The sequence below is a fragment of the Lathamus discolor genome, chromosome Z, assembly GCF_037157495.1.
Source record: "Lathamus discolor isolate bLatDis1 chromosome Z, bLatDis1.hap1, whole genome shotgun sequence".
NCBI lineage: Eukaryota > Metazoa > Chordata > Aves > Psittaciformes > Psittacidae > Lathamus > Lathamus discolor.
The window spans coordinates 34,764,519-34,786,349 of NC_088909.1; the positions used below are offsets into that span (position 1 = coordinate 34,764,519).

Sequence of the window (21,831 nt, forward strand, 5' to 3'; positions counted from 1 at the left end):
TACTTAAAATGTTTCTGCAATTTCTTTTTCTGTTGCTGTCTGCTGTTCTAATAGAGGAATTTTCCAGTATTTGCAATGCTTCTTTATGCAGTTATTTACAATGGGATTGTCCTTGTGGTGAATCACCCTAATGAAATTTACAGTGGCTAAGGTACGTTTATAAATGCTAGCAGTTACACTCAGACAGAACGAATGGGATTTATTGTGCAGCTCTGGGCTGGGCCAGCAGTACAATTAAAGTGCAAATAAAGATAAAACCCACAAGCCAGGCAGATCCGTTTTTCCTTGCCAGTGTTAAGAAGCATCATGACTGTGGTAAGAAATGTCAGATCAAATAGGCCTAGGTCACAATTTATTTTAAACATCTATCTCCCTGAGAGGATTTAAGGGAGGTATACAGTGATATAGCCCTCTTTCTTCAACTGGCTGAATATCATTGGAAAAGTAAGGACACTTTTCCAGCCAATTTTTTTTTCGTCAGTACTAATAACTGTGTTTTACACTATGATGCACTTTACAGCATGCATTTGAGCTCACTTTTCATGCAGCTACAACAGGCCACTTTTTATCAGGAAAATTCAGCAAGTACCAACTAGCTGTAGAAATGACATCTATCTACCTGGTATGTCACAAAAGCACAGGCTTTGAAAACATTTACAAACAGCACATTTTCTTAAACGTATGCCCATATGCAAATAATAATTCCTAGCTCAGATTGTTTGCCGGCATTCGAAGCTTGCCACCAATATGAACAATTTTAGAGCTAAGTCAGTGCCGAGTGGCTGAACAAAAAACCTAGACATTTTCAAATCACTGATTCCACATGAAACAAAACGGTCACTCCAAGTCCTTGTGTTCACAGCTGATCACTACCCACTGCCAGACCAGACATGTGTTTCTCCCCACAGTGTATCCAGAAAGTGCTCTGTAGCCTGACTTGTCAAAGAAGCTGCAGGAGGTGCAGAAAAATAAAGTGCCTTTTCCAGGGCTGTGTGCAACCTGACCAACCATCCTGTTTACTGTATCCCTGGATTTCACCAGTCTCAGATAGAGCTCCTAACCTTGCATTTCCCAGCTTAAGCTTGCAGGGCTGGCAGCTATTTACAGTCATTCAGCTAGTCCATTTGCTTTTCATGCTGTAAATGCTCTCATTCTGTATTAATGAAAAGAAATATTTACAATTCATTTGTAAATCAGTCTCCTTAGAAAAGGCTGTCGGGGATATTTAAAGAAGATAACATTTTATAAAGGGTAGCGTTAAATGTACAGCGAGTGTTTTGATTAGCTGCAGATCTGAAGATAATAGATGCTGTTTTAACGTCACTCCAATTGAGCAGATGACTGTTAAGATCCTGTTTTTTCAATTAAGTTAGCACTATATGAGGACAACACTACCACAACTGCCTCAGTGAACACATAGTTAGCAATCAACCCAGACCATATCACAGCTATCTCATTTTGCTCATTTATCTTAATATACCTGAGTATATTACCACCCTTTATATATGTACCATTAATTAGTCACGTAAGATGGCTACAATTAGTACTCATTGACAGGGAAATCTCCTACTTTCCGTTAAATGCATAGTCCCTGCTGCAATCTTTGTGAAGCAGCAATCCATTAATCCAGGTAGGAAGTATCTTTGTCTTCCACCTCAGTGCTCATTTTCGTTGCCTGAGAGGGAAATGCTGTGAGGCTCTGTATCTCTTACTGGAAAAGAGAGCTTGTATTCTTCTCAGTATTTCCCATGTTGTCTTTAGGACATGACATACACGATTTTGTTCATTGTACTAAAGCTTTCTGTAGAGTCTGAGGCAAAGCTGGCTCTTCAGGCAGGGAGTCTGGGTTCAATCTTCAGGGAAAGCTCATACAGGGTGTCTTCATCTATGATGAGTGTCTTGTCAAGTAAATAGTGAGTGACCTGGCAAGGAGAAAACACAGATGAACAGACTCTGTAACTTCGTAAAAATTTTCTGCTTTCTTTTTCCCCTTCACACCATTTCAGTTCCTGACACCCCCCGCCACGTTGTCTTCTTGAGAAACACAACACAAATCTGCACCAGCAGCATTCTATGAATTAAGCAGAGGCTCCTAGAAATGGGCAAATCCTTAGCCAGGTTACCTCAGCCCATGCTGCTCTTCTGGAGCCTGAGATGAAATCTCTGAAGGCACAGACTATCTTTGAGCAAGTTTTCCTCATTCCCATAAGGGACAAGGGGAAAAGAATTGCAGGATGCACACAGCACCAGCAGATTCTGAGATTCCATGGGAATTAAGATTCCAACTGGGCAGGGAGAGCACATTTCCCTTTGAAAACACTGCCTCATACGCAAGAATCACTAAGGCTGCAATCCTGACAGAGCTTCCAGAGAAGGAGAAAGTTGCTTCTATATACAGTGTCAAACAAAGAGTTTCTGCCAGGGTAAAAGTATTACAACCCCAGAGTACCCATCCATATTTCTGTATATCTTTCCTGTGTGCAGGAGCACAATACATTGACTTTAGCTTTCAACAACAGCTGTATCTTACAACTAATTGTTGCCCCAGCTTCGATTTTGTCAGGAGGTAACAGTGCTTAAGAAGAGCCTTACCTTCTGCTGATGCTCTATGCGGTAGGACGTCTGCTGGAACTGGCGTATTTCCCTGATAATATGCGAGATCTTTCAAAAGAATACATATATGTAAGTACAACTGCATTCTGACTTCAGCTAAGCCACCAGAAGATGGTGACAGAAGACTGGGTCAAGCAATTGCTTTCAAACAGCTGCATGATTCCAATATACTCATATGTCTTAGAAGTTAAATTCCTGAGTTATTATTATTAAATCAATAAATAACTCACAAAAATAAACACATGTTGGGAAAGCATACAAAGAATCAAAAATTACCATTCTCATTTTGGAAAAATTGACAAGGCCTTCCTCAGTGAAGTTTGGTGTTCCTTCTTCAATAAATGCCAGGTCTGTTAGGTACATTCCAAGGTAGGGAACTGCAGGTGGGTTACAACTGCGAAACAACAAATCAAGATATTAACCTATAGCTAAATTTGCAAACTATAGAATCATAGAATCATAGAATAGTTAGGGTTGGAAAGGACCTCAAGATCATCTAGTTCCAACCCCCCTGCCATGGGCAGGGACACCTCTCACTAAACCATCCCACACAAGGCTTCATCCAGCCTGGCCTTGAACACTGCCAGGGATGGAGCACTCACAACCTCCCTGGACAACCGATTCCAGTGTCTCACCACCCTCACAGGAAAGAATTTCCTCCTTATATCCAATCTAAACTTTCCCTGTTTAAGTTTTAACCTGTTACCTCTTGTCCTGTCACTACAGTCCCTAATGAAGAGTCCCTCCCCAGCACCCCTATAGGCCCCCTTCAGGTACTGGAAGGCTGCTATGATGTCTCCACGCAGCCTTCTCTTCTCCAGGTTGAACAGCCCCAACTTTCTCAGCCTGTCTTCATACGGGAGGTGCTCCAGTCCCCTGATCATCCTTGTGGCCCTCCTCTGGACTTGTTCCAACAGTTCCATGTCCTTTTTATATTGAGGACACCAGAACTGCACACAATACTCCAGGTGAGGTCTCACATTTTATAACTCACACAAACTCTTTATTACTTAACATATTTCTGATCAATGGTTTACATTAATTTCTAAGATATCTTCCTTGATTTCATGAGTTGTATTTGCTCTGCCTGTGAAAAATCGTATGTATCCTGTCCAATATCTAGTATTAGTGGCAGATGACATTCAGTAAAAGGTAGAACCATGATGGAGTGAGAGGATGGACAGGTAACCTCTGGAATGAGAGAACACCCTCAAGTATATTTCAATCCTGACTGACACACAGCCTCAGAAATAGATCACACAAACATTCTAAAAATGCATGTGGACATGCTTCTGAGTGGTTGATGTCCTCCAATAGTGTAAGCATCCTAGAACATTAAAAGGACATGTGTGTATGTGTGTGTGTTGAGCATGTCCATGAACATATGGAGATGTACATATATATAAATGTATATATATGCATATATATACATATTTATACACACGCATATGTATGCATATATGCATGTATATACACGTGTATGTATCTGTGTACATATGTATACCCCATGCTGCCAAAGTCTATTCAGGCTTTCTCAGCAATGGATACATAGAACAAAGAGAAAGATAGAGGGGTAGCAAAGATGATCTGGAAAACTAGGAATAGCGAACACAGAGAATAAGGATTTTTCTTTTATTGGAGGGACAGGAGGAATGATATCATGATTGTTTCTTCCCTAATGCAGTAATCACAGCTCCATGTTCAATGAGCTCTTGTCTCAGCAGAAATAGTAGAAAAAGGATTTCTGAAGCTCTGCTGTAAGAAGAATGCAGAGTGATGGCTCTACAGTTAACTCAGGCAGACAATGCTTAGCAGTGCGCTTAACTCTGGTTATTTTTTAGATTACAAGTATTATTGTTGTACACAGGCAAGCAATGTATTAACTGAAAAGTTTATAAAAATACTTCTTCATTTTACTAAAAAAAAATTTAAGAAAGTCATTAGCTCTCCCAAATATATGTATATTTAAACATTCCAGTAATTATTCTAGTAGATCAATTCTTTGCTTCTCTCAAGATCATTTAAAGTAGTGGTACCACTCAATCCTGAAAAGCCTACTTCTAATTATGAAACTTGCAAAAATACAAGTTTTCTATGAATGCCGCTGGGGTAGAACCCTTGCCATAGGATATTTTGGGTACCAAAGTTACCATAGGGTCAAGTGCAATCTGGCAAATATATTAAAGAAAATAATACCCAAGCTCTACTGAATAAAAAAAGCAGACTGTTTTCCAGGGAGCTGGGTGGCTATAAAAGAGGAAATACTGTTGTGCATTGGTCTTATTGTTATGTTCCTCTTATCAGCTACTGTCCACAGTCAGAAGCAAGATAAAGGGGTGAACAGATCTTTGATCTGACTCAGGGGTACTCCTAAATCTTAAACTTCTTATCTTGAACAAGGACTCTTTGGAACCCTGTTTTTAAATATGGCTTCACACATATTGAAGAAGTTTATCAGTGGAAGAAAAACCCCAACAGGGAACAACATTCACACAGAATAACAGTTTAATTTGCTTCAGTAATTCTCTGGAGATATTATATTTATCTACAATAATGCCAAATAGAATAAAAGTAGAATTTCAGAAGTTACTAGGTAAAAATATTATCCAATACAATATTAATTATTAAAGATTAATCAAAGCCAATTAATCTTTAACATGTACTATCCACTACTTGTAACAAACCACAATTGTATACTGTAAGGAAGCATACTTTTTGAGCATTTCTCTAAGGTTTTTAAATCTTCCTTCAGATGATACAGTCTTCTGAAGCTTGTCCATGAGAGCTTTTGTCTAGAAAGAAAATGGATTACAAATGTCATTGCTGTTGCACATTAACAACTGGGGTTAGATTTTAAGAAAGCTGTAAGTCACTTAGGATTTGACCCCATTTTCAAAAGTAGTAAGATAGGTGTTATAAATTTAGCTTTGCTGTAGTTCCCAGTATATTTCTGCAAATGGAGGTTATGCAGTATTAAAGATTTTTCCTTTGAGTGATCCACAGAACCTGTGTCTATGCTAACATTATTAGACTGCAAATTCAGGAAAAACACAAGTTCATAAATTAATGGTCAGCAATTCAGTTTACTGTGTATACAAGAACATTAGGGACTTGATCTTACATGCTGCCGAGGATCCTCAGCTGCATTAACTGAAATCAGTGACAGTAAAGGATGTTTACTGTCTTGCAGCTTGCACTAAGATGGTTTTGCCTCCAAGTTTCTGATAAAAGCTGAATATGTATTTGAAAATATATTACTGTCTTACACAAATTACTTTCAGTGGGCATCATCAGAGCCTCGTCACTTAATAAGTGAAACAAATTTGCCTTTTCGGTCAATTTATGCTTGAAATAATATACAGAATCATGAGCGGTTTGTTGGTTTTCAAACCGAATTTTGAGTTAAGAGAAAGCTGTAGGCTGAAACAGACACTTCTTTTTTTTTCTTTTCTAAATAGTAGGCTGATGAAACAATCAGATTACATTTCCAATGAGTACTGAAGTACTGTGCAACAACATTAATCTGTCTTTTTTTATTATTCTTCTTATTTGAGAAGTTTAAAAATCTAATTCTAAACATAAAACTTTTTCAAGGTAAAATCTTACGTAACATTTTGTATTGAAAGGACTTTCTAATATTTTTGTTAACAAAAGAAGATAGGACCAGCTATAAAATATCTGAGAAAAAGCTGACTGGAGAAGGCAGGACATTCAGAATGTATTTTAAGTGGATTTCATTGCTTGGGCTGCCTTAGTGATTTGCAAAAGCTGCAGACAGAGCAAAAACATAGAGGAGGAAATGCAAAAAAGAAAAAAAAAAAAGCCCACATTGTACATGTCAATTAGCCAGATCTAAAATGGGCAACTTGAAATATTCCCATTAGCTGGAGTAAACTCTGTGTCCAAATACTACCTTACAAGTGACTTGCTCTGTCCTACTGACTTCCTTGCTCTGTTATTCCATCATACTAAAATATGAACTTTTTTTATTTTTATTTTTTTTTAAAGCAGAAAGCTGAGTTTTAAGTAATTTAACAAATTTATTCAAACCATTTAAAACAGAGCTACTACTGGCTACTGTTTTAGGCACCAGATCTGACTTTAGCTATAGCTAATAACCATCTACATATATGTATCTGAAAATATTTTGATTTAGTTTTCATTACTTCAGGCCTGAGTAATAGTCTTAGGCACCTGCTAATTCCATTAAACTCCATTTGTTCCCACAGATATTTGATGATATTAAAAAAAAAAAAAAGGATAAATGAAATACGAAAGACCTTGACATAAAATACCAAGGCCACTTGGTGCTTCAAGCAAATAGAATAATGTAAAAGTGGAAATATTATGAGAGGAATACTAGCTCAACACATTCTCTGAGCAACACACTGACCGGTGAAATCAGACACCCTACTTGTAATCCTGTTTTTCTTACCTGTTTGGATACTTTACCCCAAGTTTTCTTAAGTCTGTAGATTGCACTTCTGTTCAAGGCTGAGGTGATTTCTAACACACCATTGTAATTGTGCATACATCGACAAATATCAGCTACTGCTACCCACTTTTCAATTGAGTTAGCACGGGAGCTAACATCAGCATAATTCATGATTTGGGAGGCAACAAGGTTACTCATCTGGCCAAACAAAGAGGAATAAATTTAGGATATTTACATATATTATCCTTTTCAACATATAACTGTTTAACCAACAAGGCAGAAAAAACTAATGTACAATGGAACTAATGGCTCTTAATAAAAACACAGGAAATGTATTAAGAACAGTGTTGCAGGGAAGTGTGGGAGAATGAAGATATGAAAGGGTAAGAGATGTAAAGGGGGGTATCTCCAAGCCAACAGTAGCAAAACTGGTTGGGAAGTCTCTCAGTAAAATTCACAGAAAATGGTAAATGAGCAAAGATACGGTTGGGGATACAAAGGGCATTCATTAAATAGAATCAGTGCTATATTTTCACACTCTGGAGAAGATTAGTTTCTTCTATAAGCAAAAGGGCATAGTAGTACCATTTAAAACACTCTATTAAATTGCCACTGAAATGCTGAATACCCATTCTTGAAAACAAGAATCTTTGTGTGCTTTGATTTAAAAGGTTAATCACAAAAAGACTATAATAGTCATTACTAGATGAGAAGTTATACCACATTGTAAAAATAAAAAAGGTATTTTTGTTCCAGAGGTCATAGACAGTATTAACAGGGGTCCTAGAAAGCAATGTATATTTAAAAGTACTTACATCATTAAAATGTTGACTAGTTTTCATAATATAGGGCGTTCTCTCATTTTTATCCATTTTCATCCAGCCCTGCCCAAGAAACTCTCTAGATATTTAGGGGAGAGAAAAAAAAAAATCCCAAACAAAAATGCGCTTAATAAACACAGTACAGAGTCTCTGTCTGCAATGATAGCCTAAGTGGATTTCAAGTATACCTCATTTTGTTAGAAGCTAATGACATCATAGCTTTAAACCAATTCCATCACTTTTAATGCTGTCTAAAGCAGTAAACATTATAAAGCAGCTCTATTTTTCTTTTAATCCCCTTCCCCATCCCCCCATTCTAATTTTCAGCATTGTGACCCTACTGAAATTGTTCTTGTCAGTGGATGTGGTTATATACATGTTAAACTGCTGTATGTAAGAATTCATCACTTCTATACTATGTTCACCCTTCACTAGCCCAGAGCCTTAGACCAGAGGGTTGGTTTTTTCTTAGCAAAGAACTCAGTCTTTCAAAACATGGTCAAACTATATGGAACCAGAGGCAATGACACAAACAGCCAAAGGACATTATCTGTTAAGTATGCAAACCTTTTTGCCTGTAGCGTGTATCAGTGTAGTGCCTAACACTGCCAGTCAGTAACTCATCCACCATACTCACTTCAGTTACTTGTAGGAGAACACTTACTCATAGGGTATGCTTCGGAAAACTATGTGATCTAAAAGAGTTATTTGCTCTGCAAGCTCCATGGCTGACAAAGTCTCAAAGCACTCTGGTTTTGGGCAATCTGACTGCAAAAATAAGGAGAACACTTAATGACCTCATTTTGCATCAAAAGACATTTCAAAACACAGGGTATTAAGAACTTCACATGAACTTTCAAAATGGAGTTGTAATTAACTTCCTTGCTACAAAGAAGTAAGAACTAAGAAAAAATGCTAACAACATAAGGGTAAATATTCAGACTGCAAACTCACAGAAAAAAACCACCTACCAAGTCATGAGTATCTCTATAGGTTAATTAAGAGTCTGTGCATTCTGCATTCATTTTCACATAATCACTTTGCAAGTATCTTTTTTTTCTTCATCATTCCATCGTTTGATTTAAATCCAAATCCTAAAGTTTTAACCTGTTCACCTATGATATTCTGAATGTCTTGAAACTGAACTGTACATTCCTGATATAAAACAACAGTATTTCTGTCCACAGCTGTAAAATTGCAGTTGTGCTACATTTTATTGACTTAAACACACAACATTTCTATAGGCGGATTTAATTTAATGTTTAAATTTCAAGATGGACTTACCATCTGAATGATATTCTCTATTTTTAATTGGGTATCATCTTGATCATCTTGTGAAAGAGTCCTGAAAAATTAAGTAGCACAACACTCTTAAGTAGAAAAGAACACAAATAAAATTGCCTACGGTTCTGACACAACCAAATAGGCAAGTAGGTTTATCTAAAATAAATCGTAAGACTGCAGCTGAAGAGGTTGAAAGAAAAAAAAAAATCTGGTAACTAAAATCTCACTTCTCGTTATAAGTAGCAGTTTTACCTTAAATGACATTAGTCTTGGTAAAAAGATGGCCATAAAGGCTTAAAATCTCTGAGCTAAGAACACCATATATAGAATGGTCAATGACAACAGCTACTGTATGTACATGCTGATTACAGTGATAAGGTTTCTAAATCTATCCCACTTTGGCTTTAGTGCAAAGAAGTTTGGTGGACAAAGTAAAACTTCCTTTTCAAGAACTGGACTGGCAACGCAAAAACACAACACGGTAAGAATAACACGTAATCAGAAGCTCTCTATTCAGAATAATCTGAGGAAACCTAAAGGTGGAAAATTACATCTCAAGCCTTTTCTCTGATTTTTAAACTACTGTGCTAAATGATATTTTTTGGGAAATGTTTAAAAGAACCCAACATTTGAGAAGTGAAGAAAAGACAGCAACATGGGCATGCATATAAGAGCGATTCACTGGGAAGTGTTCTTTTGTACTGGCACTACATAGTCCTAGTCAGTGTCCCACACAAAGAGCTGTGAGTGTGGATATAGACAACAATCCACTAGCAGATTTTACTTGTAGCAAGTACATGGTTTGCATTCAGTAATACACGTGAAGAAAGTTATGAGAGAAAGCAAGGGTAAGGAAAGATTCTGCTGGACTGTTTAACGACATCCCTCTCAGGGAGGATTGAATAGGATGACACTTCCATTGTTATCCTTACAAATAAAGGAAGTAAATACATATGAAATAAGTTTCCAATTCTTAGAGTCAGCAGCCAAGACCAGACCTCTGTCTCACTTAAACTGGTCATGTCTGATCAGTCCAAATATTAAAATAATTTTCTAGTGGAAAATATTAACATCTGTCTCTTCATTCCTTTACAGTACATAGAATATTTTAAGAATATTTTAAAAGCTGGTGTAAGTTATAGGGGCCTGAAATCTATTGTCTAGTGAGATCATACAAGGCAGAAAACTGGTCATTCATCTGCATATTCATTCTGACATCTGCATATCTCTGGATTTCATTTACATTTATTCTGAGGAAGAAAAAGGAAGAACTTTTTCTTAACCACCTTTTTTTTTTTTCCCTCCAGATAAGACTATTTATCAGTTATTCACTGCTGTATAGTCTGAACTTTACACCTTCCTGTTTCATCATCAATGAAATTTTAGCTAGATTTCAGGAGTTCATAAATAATACTAGTAAAATATCAAGCAAAACATACTTCAGTAGGTTTGCCTAGCTTTCAGAATGGATATTTAATAAAAAGAAGCTTTTTTACCCTGCAGAGAAATCCTGTCAGTCCATTCAACAAGAATCTCATCATGCAAGAAATACCAGCTGTTCTGCTGATGATTCAGGAAGGCATGAAGCAACTCAGTATCTCTTATAAACACTTTCCTTGCCATTCACATTTTACACAGTCTTTCCCAGAGCTGACCATATAATCTCCATAATACAAACCAATGTGTTCTCCTTCTCTAATCTCTGCTAACAAAGGGACTGATTTCCCAAGAAATTTATATGCACATATGGACCCATACACTCCAGTTTGTAAAGAGACATTTATACCAATATCTTTCAAGGACAAAGTCCATGGAATATACCCATACACAGGCTCAGAAAGCACAAACTTTCTTTCACAAGTGTTTAAACATTGAATTTAAGATAAGAAATGCTTTTCCTGACCTCACTCTGAATTACTCTACTTTTCACAGTTGAGAGTAGAAAATGCAGGGAAGCCAAGACTGAGGGTTGACTGGCAAACCAGAATTCTGATAGACTGGATGTTTCAATATGCCAAGGCCTTTTAAATCGCAAAGCCTGCACCAAGCACCTCTTCAGAACAACTGAAAAAGCCTACTCTATGACACTCACCAGGCAATTTGGTGAATTGCTATTTTCATGAGGGGCATGTCAACTGGCTACCCCTCCTTCCCATTTTCATCCCGTTCCAGAGAAGCCCTCTGAGTTGATGTTCCATCAAAGCTTCCAGTTACAACAAATCTGTGCTTTCATGTAGAAAACATGCTTTCAAAGATATTCAAGTTGATTTCTACTAAAAGTAAAAAAGCCCTTCAGTTTTAAGTGGGTAACTTACATTTTTTCTTTAAGTAGTATTAGATAGAAGCCCTCCATCTAGAAGAAAACCAAACAGTGTATTTCCAAGGAGGTGGGTTAAGTGGTGATGGTGGCCTGAGGAGCATTTCTCCAAACCAAAAATTGATACGTGAACCAAAAGAGGAACACAGTATCTGGTGCACCTTTACACATTTCTGTAACAGAGAAGATTCTTGATTCCTTTAGGACATGAAGGATGGGATTCACATCCTCTGTAAGTCACTGCCTGTGTTTTGCCTGAGAAAGAAAGGTGTTTTCTATGATCTCTGGAGGAACAGTCAAGAGACCTGACTTTAGACAGTTGGGGTGGACAGAATCTCCTTCATGATAGGCAGTTTCCTTGGAAGAAGTGCTCCATTAGATGTCTACAGTTTGTCTCATGCTTAGGTGCTTCAGTTAGCCACCAAAGAATTTTTTCTAAGACAACATAAAGAGGAAACCTCTTTCCCCTTATTGTCATTATAGCCTATGGATGATTCAAGGAACAAGAAATTATTTTATTCCATTACAGGCCTTAACTTTCAGAACATGGACTGTACTCTGCCTTGTTGGTAAACAATAGAAAATCTGCAATCTGGTGCAGAACAAAGAAAACAATTATATGAGAGGTATAATGATGTAGAGCATGGTGCCTCTTCACATCTTCATGCAGTATGAGAACGTTTGCCTAAAGCTTAGCAGTTCTTGGTCAAGAGGAACATAACCTTGGTTGTCCCCACTACAAGATTCAGGGATAAGTAGCAGAACTCCCCCAGCTTAGGGAAAAGCATGTTCAGTGTTTGTTTTGACCTACTTCTACAATGAGCCATGGCACCATGGAAGGCATCAGGCAACAATGGCAGGGAAAAGAACCATTTCCATGTCACCATGTCTTCTTTTTGCACATGAAGCAATATCTTCATTTTTAGCACAACTATAGAAAAAACTCTGCTCTTCTGGCAACAGAAACCTGGTTGCTAACTGGATTCATAAAACTGTATTGTCAGGCAGGATGTACACATGCAGATGTTGTCTCTTCTGCTTCTGTTTGTTTCCCATTCTTCATGAAATCAGTTCCAGAACTGAGCAAGGACCTTTTCAATCTGCCAGAAAACCTAAACCCTCCTGATAAAAACTAGTACTCAAGTTTTATACTTTGGATTACTAAAAAATTAAGATTTCAAAGACCAGCCTGGAGATGGTTCCACCTCTGAATTCATTAACAAGCTGAGAAACAGGAGGAGCAGAGGGACTCTTGTTTGATGCCCATTACCTGAGATGATTCCTGAGGCAGACAAAAGTTTGTGTTTACAGTCTCCATGGGACAGCAGGTCCAAGACTAGGAATTTGATCAGGTTTTTTTTAAAGCTCTTTAATCTTCGTGTTTCAATAATGTGCAATAAAAATGAAGGCTTGTGGAATAATAAAGGAATATGCACCTGTGTCACTGCCACAGACACAGTTTCACAGAATTACATTCAACTGCAGATTATTCCTTAAATCCTACAATTTGCACTTTTTAGTTACGTATATAGCATTGTTCAGAGTATGTATCTCTGGAAGTAACCACAGTGGTTTTTTAAGTTTGGAAAGCTTGACAATTACCAGACAACCTGTTTTCCTGAGATGATTTAGGAAGCAGAGCTACTCCTTTCAGTGAAAAGGCGAGATGTACATTTGTGTATTTCACCCCAGCTGAATGATTTTTTTGTCCAAAACCAGAATTGCTCCAATACACTCTTTCTCACAAGTTCACTGAGGCAGTTTGTACTCACGGAGAATTAATTTCTTTACCAGCTATTAACAAATATGACATGCCTGGTAAATAACTGCCTCCTGTGTGGATGGTGAGTAAGTCCAAGCCTTCAGATTACAGTTTTGCTCAGCATAAGACAGTTTGATTTATGTGACAATATTTTGAACTTGGAGACTATATCCTGATGACTGCAGTTTAACAACAGCTTAAATTATGAAAGTGTTATTTATGCAACAGCTTTTATCTAAAATTTTATTTATGCAATAACTCTTACTTGAAAGTTTATGGGCAGTTTGCGTATATAATAAACATATGGATAGGACACAGGAGTAATTTTAGCTGCTACTGAAACATGGTGCTACTGAAAATGGAACAGAGTTGGTTTTTGAACCTTTTGGACAGCAGTACTGTGTCATCAATGCTTACTGGAGTTAGTGTTGAAATAATATAGAAATAGTACTGAAATATAGTTGAAATATTATTGAATCTTTCAGCTGAATATTACTAAATATTGTAGTTGAAACAGTATTGAAATATTTGACAAAAAAGCTGTCTGTATGCCGGTATGTTAGCAGCATTGCCAGTCTTGAAAATCAATAAAGAAGTTTTTGTAAGCAACGTTAGCAGAGGCTTAAATTTCATGCCTAATTTTGAAGGAAGTGGGACATCCATGCTGCATTCAGTCAAAAGGTCTAGTCCTGTACGCAGAGCCACCAGTGGTTCTTTTCCCAGTGCTAGCTTGTGGGATGTAACCAGGTACTTATGACTCTGTCTGACCAAATCTACAGTCAAATATGTTGTTCAAAAAATCTGGCAGGATTAGGGTATGCAGCTGCAGGCCCTGATGAAAGATGGCTTGGCTGAGCACTATATCTGAGGAAATCTTCATTCTCTACCTGTTTCCAACAGAAACTCCCACTGGTAACTCGGACAGGTCATTTTATTTGTGCTTTACTTGTCTGCTTGCAAAGTAAAGTGCCATAATCCTTTCCAGAAATGCTGTCAGGATAACAACTATGAAACAAGGATTTTAAAAAGTTCAATCTGTTTCTATAAATTGTTTCAAATGAGTTACTTTTTAATTAACTTTCACTTGAATTTGTGTACATACATTTTTTCATTTTTACTAAAGTTTTGAGTATTGTTTCATTTCACTTCTTCCCTTTGCTTTTTATTTGCCTCATTTCTCAGTTTTTAAAAATGTAATTTTTTTTCAGATTTTTTTGTTCTCATAGATTTCACACCCCTGCTCCACCCCCCACACCCCCCCCAAAAAAAAAAAAAAAAAGAAAAAAAGAATATAGTGCAAAAATTCACAGTATGGTCAAAAATTCAGTCTGAATGTTTGAAAAATTCTAAAAACTATTTAATGTAAATATCTGATTAACTGTATTCACTATAGAGTGTGCTCAGGTAGTAATAAGTGCTAGAAGAGAAGAGAGGACAACCAATACCTACCATTTCATAGAATAGCAGTAAAAGGATGCAAATGGGGGCAACTCAGAGTTTACACATAATTACCAAGGTTCCATGCATTTATTCCATTACTCTGCAGAACAGCCAAGCCAGGTTTATTTTCTCATGATTTTTAAGAAGCTAAAGGTCTTAAGGTAATTTTCCCCAACTGTGAGCTGACAGAACCTTTGCTGTCACACGTATTAATAAAACACATTATACTGACCCTTTTTGCTCTTCTTGCTTGCTGTTTCTTTCATCAAATACAAGAAAAAAAACTCACTATTTTTACCTGGAATAACAGCACATGCAGTATTACTAAAATGGAGGTTTATTTTTATTTAAGTGAAAATTAGGTAGGATCCCATTGAGATTAAGTGCTTTTATTAAGAACTTATCTTTGTTTCTTATCCTTTGACTTTTTCCTCCACAATTGAAAATGTTTCCCCTCACTGTTTTTCATCTAAGTATCTGGTGGAGAAACCTGTTAAGTGATCTTTGAAAATTCAGATACACTGCATCTACTGCACCCTTAGTTTTTTTCCTTCAGAATACTTACATATATACTACAATGCATATCATAGATTCATTTGTGTTTTTAAATAATATTTTAATAACTGATTAGTCTTTAAATGTTTACTGCTCCTTAGTAATGTGGAACAATTTGCATGAAAATCAGTGTCTCTAAAATATTTGCAATTAGTAGATGGAATAATTTTCACTGAAAAATACATATAAAGATTTGTCTTTTTGGCATGACTGGACACTCACCTTTGTAATATCAATCCTAAGTAATGAAATAAGGTGTTCTGTCCTAATTTAAATAGTCCTAGTTATGCAGAAGCTTAAAGGTCTTCTATTTCATGGCATTAATTAAACAAGAATTCTTCTCTGTAAGCTACCCAAAGAACTCTGGACACAGTGTCAACACAAAGGAGAGTGCAAACATGGTCTTGTTAGGATGTCATGACATCCTAACATGCTAGGCTATCATCACTCTCTCATGAGCTTAGCAGACTGAACCCATGGCTGCCAGCTGTTCTGCAGCAGAGTTTTCTAAAACAGTACTTTTATGACCAAATCTTAAAACACTCTCTGTTTTACAGCAAATAAAACCCTCTTTATAGCTAATAAAATACTTTAAAATTAAATACTCTGGAGAAAAACCAAACCCTGTGTATTCAATGATACATGATCCCCTAACTATTTCATATGTTGTAGTTAACACACTAAATTATTAGAAACTTACTCACCTCAGTATATTTGCAGTAGCTTTTCTTTCTTGTGGCAAAAGGTCAGGGTCTCTCAAAACTTCTTCCAGCAGATTTAACACATTCATTTTCAGCTCATTGTTCAGCTCAAAATCCTACAAAGGGAAACAATTTTACTCCCTTTTGTCTGAACAATATTGATCAAAAAACTGAAAGCATATACTCCTGTGCATTTTGCCTTTTTTTTTTCTTTTTCCCTGTAAGTTTTGAAACTATTTAAAGAAAACTGGAAAGCTGTTGCAATGAACAGGCCACAGAGGTATGAGCCCTGAAAGGCTGTAATTTATCTCATTTTCCAACCTTTATCTTGTGTGTAGAAATGGGGAAATCACTTAATCTTTGTCTTCTGCAGTAAGAACTGCCATCTCACCAATACCCACAAAACATCTTGCTCTCTTATTCTGTGATGACTATAAAAGCAGAAAAAATGTTTACCTGCAATACTGAGACCACTGCCTACTGAAGCTAGATACTGTGATTTATTTTGGTTCTGGTTTTTGGGTTTTTTTTCACTGTTTTCCTGGGTTTCTCTGGTTTTTTGCCTCCCACTCCGGTATTTTTACCAGATACCATTTTGTAATGGTCTGTTTTTTGTTGTGTGTAGTGAAATACTAAACCTGATAAACCTGATCAGCTTGATAAATCAGAGTAGTGCTCTCTGGCACTGCACTTAACTTTGGCATTTTAATTCCTTTTGAGGCAGACTGATGCATCACACAGGACTGCAGTTGAAGACCACTAGTCAGAACAACCACAGAATCATGGAGTCCCAGACTGGTTTGTGTTGGAAAGGACCTTAAAGCTCATCCAGTTCCAGCCCCTGCCACAGGCAGGGACACGTTCCACTAGACCAGGTTGCTCCAAGCCCCATCCAACCTGGCCTTGAACACTGCCAGGGATGGGGCAGCCACAGCTTCTCTGGGCACCCTGTGCCGGGGCCTCACCACCCTCACAGGGAAGAACTGCCTAAGAGCTCATCTCAATCTCCCCTCTGTCAGGTTAAAACCATTTCCCCTTGTTCTGTCCCTACAGGCCCTTGTCAAAAGCCCCTCTCCAGTTTTCTTGTCAGCAACTTTTACATGCTGGAAAACTGTTACAAGGTCTCCTAGAATCACTCCTGTTGGTAAGAAAACCAAAGAATAGAACAACATACAAGCTTTAAGGTGAGAACTTGCTGGCAAGTCTTGGAGTAGACTCCAAAATTGCTTCTATCTGGCTCAAAGCTAGCATTTCAGTAAGTAAGCTAAATCCAAACCTTCACTGATCTAGTGCATCACAGATCTTCCTTCATAACCCACAGTTACTTTAAAGCAGGACAACGTTTGTGGTGAGCTTCTGCTTGTTTCCATGGGAACACAAGCCATGAAATTACTGAAAATGGGAAATACTTGGCTCCTCTGTGCAAGAGCTGTGTACTTCATTTTCCTGAAGAACCAGCTACAATGCTTCTGTTGCGACAGGCTCCTGTACTGACAGAATCCCTGGAGATGCATGCCTCTGGGGAGAACCACCCCTGTTGAAGACACATGTACTCACACCACTGGCTTCAATGCAGGGGATGTGTGAGCATCAGAGCTCACCCCAAGTCACAAAGTGATGCTTGTTTTGGGAAAGTGATGAAATGCTTAAGAGGAGAAGGATCTATGCTCATTAAAGAAGGTGGTGTCACAGCCATACTGTGACATGTCAACTCAAAATGCTCATGTCAGCAACACCCTGGGCACTTCTCTCCTGTTACAAGCATCCCCTTTTCATTCTTCAAGCCTTCTCACCTTGACAACAGCTAATTCATATTTTGAAACCAAGATATGTGTCTTACATTTTTTTGTGATATTTGTCCGTATTAGAGAATACTGGAGAACAGGAAACTGTGCAGTATCAGGCTTTGGATGGGTTATCAGGTATAGCCCTCAAAGCCAAGCAAGAAATAGTTCCGGGTACTGCACTGTGTTTGTTTTATGAAACACATTTTCTATAGCCATAGTCCAAAATGACTCTCCTAGGAAATGTTTTAGCCTGTTTGAAAAAAGAAGACAGAGATTTTTATTGTGTTTGTTTCGGGTACGGTAATTGGAAATATTTCATTACTGAAAGCATGAGGAATGAGACCGAAGCACATGAGAGTACTGTTTGCTCCAGTGATTTCAAAAAGAAAAACATTTGGAATACAAAACTATCAAAATTTAGCTGAAGGAGAAACCTTGAGTCTGCACAAGCTTAAGCAGCAAGTGTAATTAATATCAGCACTGTCTACCCTAAAGCTTGATGGTGAACACTACAAAAAAGAAGTTTGATATTTTTGCTAGTTGTGCTACAAAAGTATCATAAATGAACAGAAAAGGTATCCAACTCTAACATCCCCATTTAGCATGTTAGGTCAAATGTTCGGTAAATTCTTTACCTGCCACTGTAAATGTGCAGATATAGAAAAAAATGACAGCTGATGAGTTAAATAAGAAGTCTGCCTCGCAGACGCCTAGGGTAAGAATAGGATGTGTGCTGTTCCTAACCGATCAAAAGCAGTGCGGACCATATTCTGTACCACTTAATGAAGTTTCCAGGTGTAGAAGTCTGCAGCAACAGACAGAAGTGTATTAATTTTGCTAATATGCTCCTGCACTATGAAAGCAAAAGCCTCCTTTGTAACTACAGTGCACCAAAGTCTTCATGATTACATTTTAAGTAGACTCATAACCAGCCTGTTGACCTCTCTCATGCACAGCATTAGACAGCAACGTTCTCTTTATATGTATAAGCACACTTCCTTGCCAGGAGAAGCTAAAAAAGCTGTGCTGCAGTATGAGAAATGCTTCAGAAGCATCTTATTCCAGCAGAGGAAAAAAAAAGTTAAGAAAGAGGGAATGATGGATTTGAGGTCACTGGCCAGAAGAAAAGAGACTGCAGCAGAGGCAGCAGAAAGCAAGAAAAAGAAAATTTAGCTATGCTGGTGAGGTACAACTAGAAGTATGTAGGTTTGCTGTTGGTGGTTTATACAATATAATAGAATGTAATTTTCAAGTTTTGCCATGGGCTCAGTGAAACCCCGAAAGATTTTCCTCCCCTCTTTCTTTAAATCTTCCTAAGTGAGAGCAAACATTCTTCATTTAAACAATGTGAGGAAACACTGAATAACACAGACAAATAAAAGGGAGCTAAAACCTGAGAACCTAATTTATGTTTGAGTTTGTAAGTTATAAGAACTACAGAAAACACTGGAGGGAGGGAAAGAAGGCGCAGGAGGGGAGAGAGATTACTAGAGGACTGTTCACAAGGAATCTGGAACATTTTTAAATAGCTAGGGTTTGCCCTATGACTTTAATATCTCTGCTGTCTTGCCGAAGTGTAAACAGATAATTATTTCAATGGCATCAGTGGAGTGGTTTTTAATCTCATGCACAGCAGATCAAACTCTATCAGAGTTAACTGAATTTACTCCAATGTTGCAGTCCCCTACAACAGTATTTAATTTTCCAGCATAAAAGCACACTTCAGCCATCACATCCAATTGTGCTGAGGGAAATGTTTATAAATTCACTGGCCACAAAACATTTACCGAAGAAGGCGGCAGAGGGAAAAGATACTATAACTGGCTATCAGGAAAATTTATCCCTGGACTCAAAGTAAGTCTGGCTTTCTTCAAGAAGCAAGCAAAGAATAACAGCTTTGTCTTTCAGCTAGTTTCAAGTACAAAGAGACAGTCATCATTTGGGGATGAGTCCAAGTCCTGTTTCTATAGTATCAGCATTAGCTTGTCACTCCTGATGGAATATAAACAGGTTAAAAGTACAAGCTACTTTAACAGCACAACTGAGTATAACTCTTGGCACATACAATACAAACCTCTCCTTATCCAAGCACTGTGTAACCCTGTAGTTAAGAATCTAGCCATTATGTATGATCAGACTGAAGTGTTCAGGGCAGATAAGAAATACGACATCTCTGCCTGCAAGACCTTGGATGTAGTACATTCAGGAGCTTTTCAGAAAGACCTCAGTGAAGAAGGACCTGTCAGGCTCCAGCAGAAGCGGATGCAGAGTACTCCTAATTAGTTTGACTGACTGTAAGCTTGGCTACTGTTCTGGGGGTGAATCACATTCCCTGAAGGGTCATGGTATAGCAAACCATTACACTTCTGCAACGTCCAGGCAGAGCACAGCAGCAATTAAGTGCATTACTACTCAAAGCATAACTGTATTCTGCAAAGGGCATAAGTTTGTGAAAAATGGATTTCTCCGCTAAGTGACCAAGGGCACATTGGAAGGTTCACTCACTATTCCCTTGCTCTGCCTCTCTGGGGAAACCTCTCTTTTTTCTTCTGTTCACAATTTGTATCATGATGTCTGTTTATTCCAGAAAGGACTCCAGAAATTATTTTGCTGTTTTAAGGCACAGGCCACAGATCCTAGGGATTTATTTGAAATACAGTTAAAATACAGCACATCTTGCTATCATACAGCAAGTGTGGCATAATTTGTTCAGATTTCTACAGTAAACACTGTAACTTTGCCAGGCATCATATTCATAGAATCACAGAATCATGGTTTGGGTTGGAAGGGACCTTAAAGCTCATCCAGTTCCAACCCCCTGCCATGGACAGCAACACCTTCTACTAGACCAGGTTGCTCCATTCAGCCTGGCTTTTTCATTACTTTATGCCTTTAAGCATACGCCAAGTGAAAGGAATTTTTTATCTGTTTTTATTCAAATGTACAAAATGGAATTGGCCAATTCATATGCACTAGAACTATTTTTAACTAACTGAAATCATGTTTGCCTGGACAACTCTCAGTATGCAGGTGTCCTACATAATCCCCAAGTGCTACCACTAACTACGTCTGCAAAACCTTCTGTCGAAAACCTGAGACAGCTTTGTCAGCATGAACAAGAAAATGACTGGTAGTAGATTATTTCTCATCTGAAACAAGACAGGCATCGAGATCATGACTAGTACTCTCAAACTCAACCCATGGTCTGCTCCTCAAGTCTTGTGGCAACTCCGTAACTCACTGTCTGGCAGCCATCTAGTTTGTAAGAGAGTTAAGATTTGCCAATTCATTCCAGCTGAGATCTTCAAAGAAGCCAACAGGAACAAGCACCCAGCTGGCACTCAAAACTGGGAAGTATGGAGCAGCCAGCTTCTCTTTCTTCATCAGCATATGTGAAAGCTTTCTCCTTGGACAAGCTCCCTTTCAATCTGCTTGCCTCAGAAGGAGAAAGCTCAATTTTGTAACAAAATTGTTTACATAAAAGACAAGAAAGTATTATTAAGCAAAGGAAAGGAGGCTGCAAGACCTCACTAGGATAATGAAAATCAGAGACTTTCTCCTTTTGGCTTCTTTTCCCTTCCTATTTTTCCATCTCTGCAGGAGTCAGTGGGAGTTTTATCCTCACAAACCCTTTCTGTTCCATCAACACTCCTGTCTTCACAATGACTGTCTGCCTCGTCATTTGTGTTTTCATTGTTTACAACAGGAAGGTCTTACTCTGTTTGTCTCAATTACATTTTAAAATGAACTGTAAACATTCTGATATTATTTTTTTTTTTGGACAAAAAAAAAAAAGAGCTTTGTTGGCTTGCAGGTGGCTGAATAGAAGAGACAAAATAGGGAGAAAAAGAGGAGGGATAAGGAATTAACAAAACATGCAAATAAAAAACCTGGAAAACCTAAAAGAGCCATCTTCTACGCTATGCAGGTTTTGGCTGATGAGCAATACAGGTTTGATTCCTCTTGCTCAGTTGGGTAAAAACAAAAGGTACGTAGTATGTATCATATTCTGTGAGGATGGTTATTTTTTTTTCCCAAAATTTTTAACTGTGCACTTCGGAGAACCTGGAGTCATTATTTAATTCATTCTGCCCTCCTGAAAGGGCTGCAGATCTG

The 21,831-nt window shown here is 37.8% G+C and overlaps 1 protein-coding gene across 2 annotated transcripts in view; it reads right to left on the reverse strand.

Annotated features, from left to right (window-relative positions):
* Positions 1 to 1,829: 1,829 nt before the first annotated feature.
* Positions 1,830 to 21,831, reverse strand: part of RASGRF2 (Ras protein specific guanine nucleotide releasing factor 2) — a 130,424-nt gene continuing 110,422 nt past the window's right edge. For both annotated transcript variants that reach the window (XM_065661466.1, XM_065661465.1), the window contains exons 19-27: positions 15,932 to 16,044; positions 9,154 to 9,214; positions 8,534 to 8,637; positions 7,864 to 7,948; positions 7,049 to 7,246; positions 5,326 to 5,405; positions 2,890 to 3,007; positions 2,593 to 2,661; positions 1,830 to 1,922 (exon numbers count right to left, since the gene is read on the reverse strand). In XM_065661466.1, the coding sequence (XP_065517538.1) occupies positions 1,830 to 1,922; positions 2,593 to 2,661; positions 2,890 to 3,007; positions 5,326 to 5,405; positions 7,049 to 7,246; positions 7,864 to 7,948; positions 8,534 to 8,637; positions 9,154 to 9,214; positions 15,932 to 16,044 (921 nt within the window). The remainder of the gene's footprint in view (positions 1,923 to 2,592; positions 2,662 to 2,889; positions 3,008 to 5,325; positions 5,406 to 7,048; positions 7,247 to 7,863; positions 7,949 to 8,533; positions 8,638 to 9,153; positions 9,215 to 15,931; positions 16,045 to 21,831) is intronic.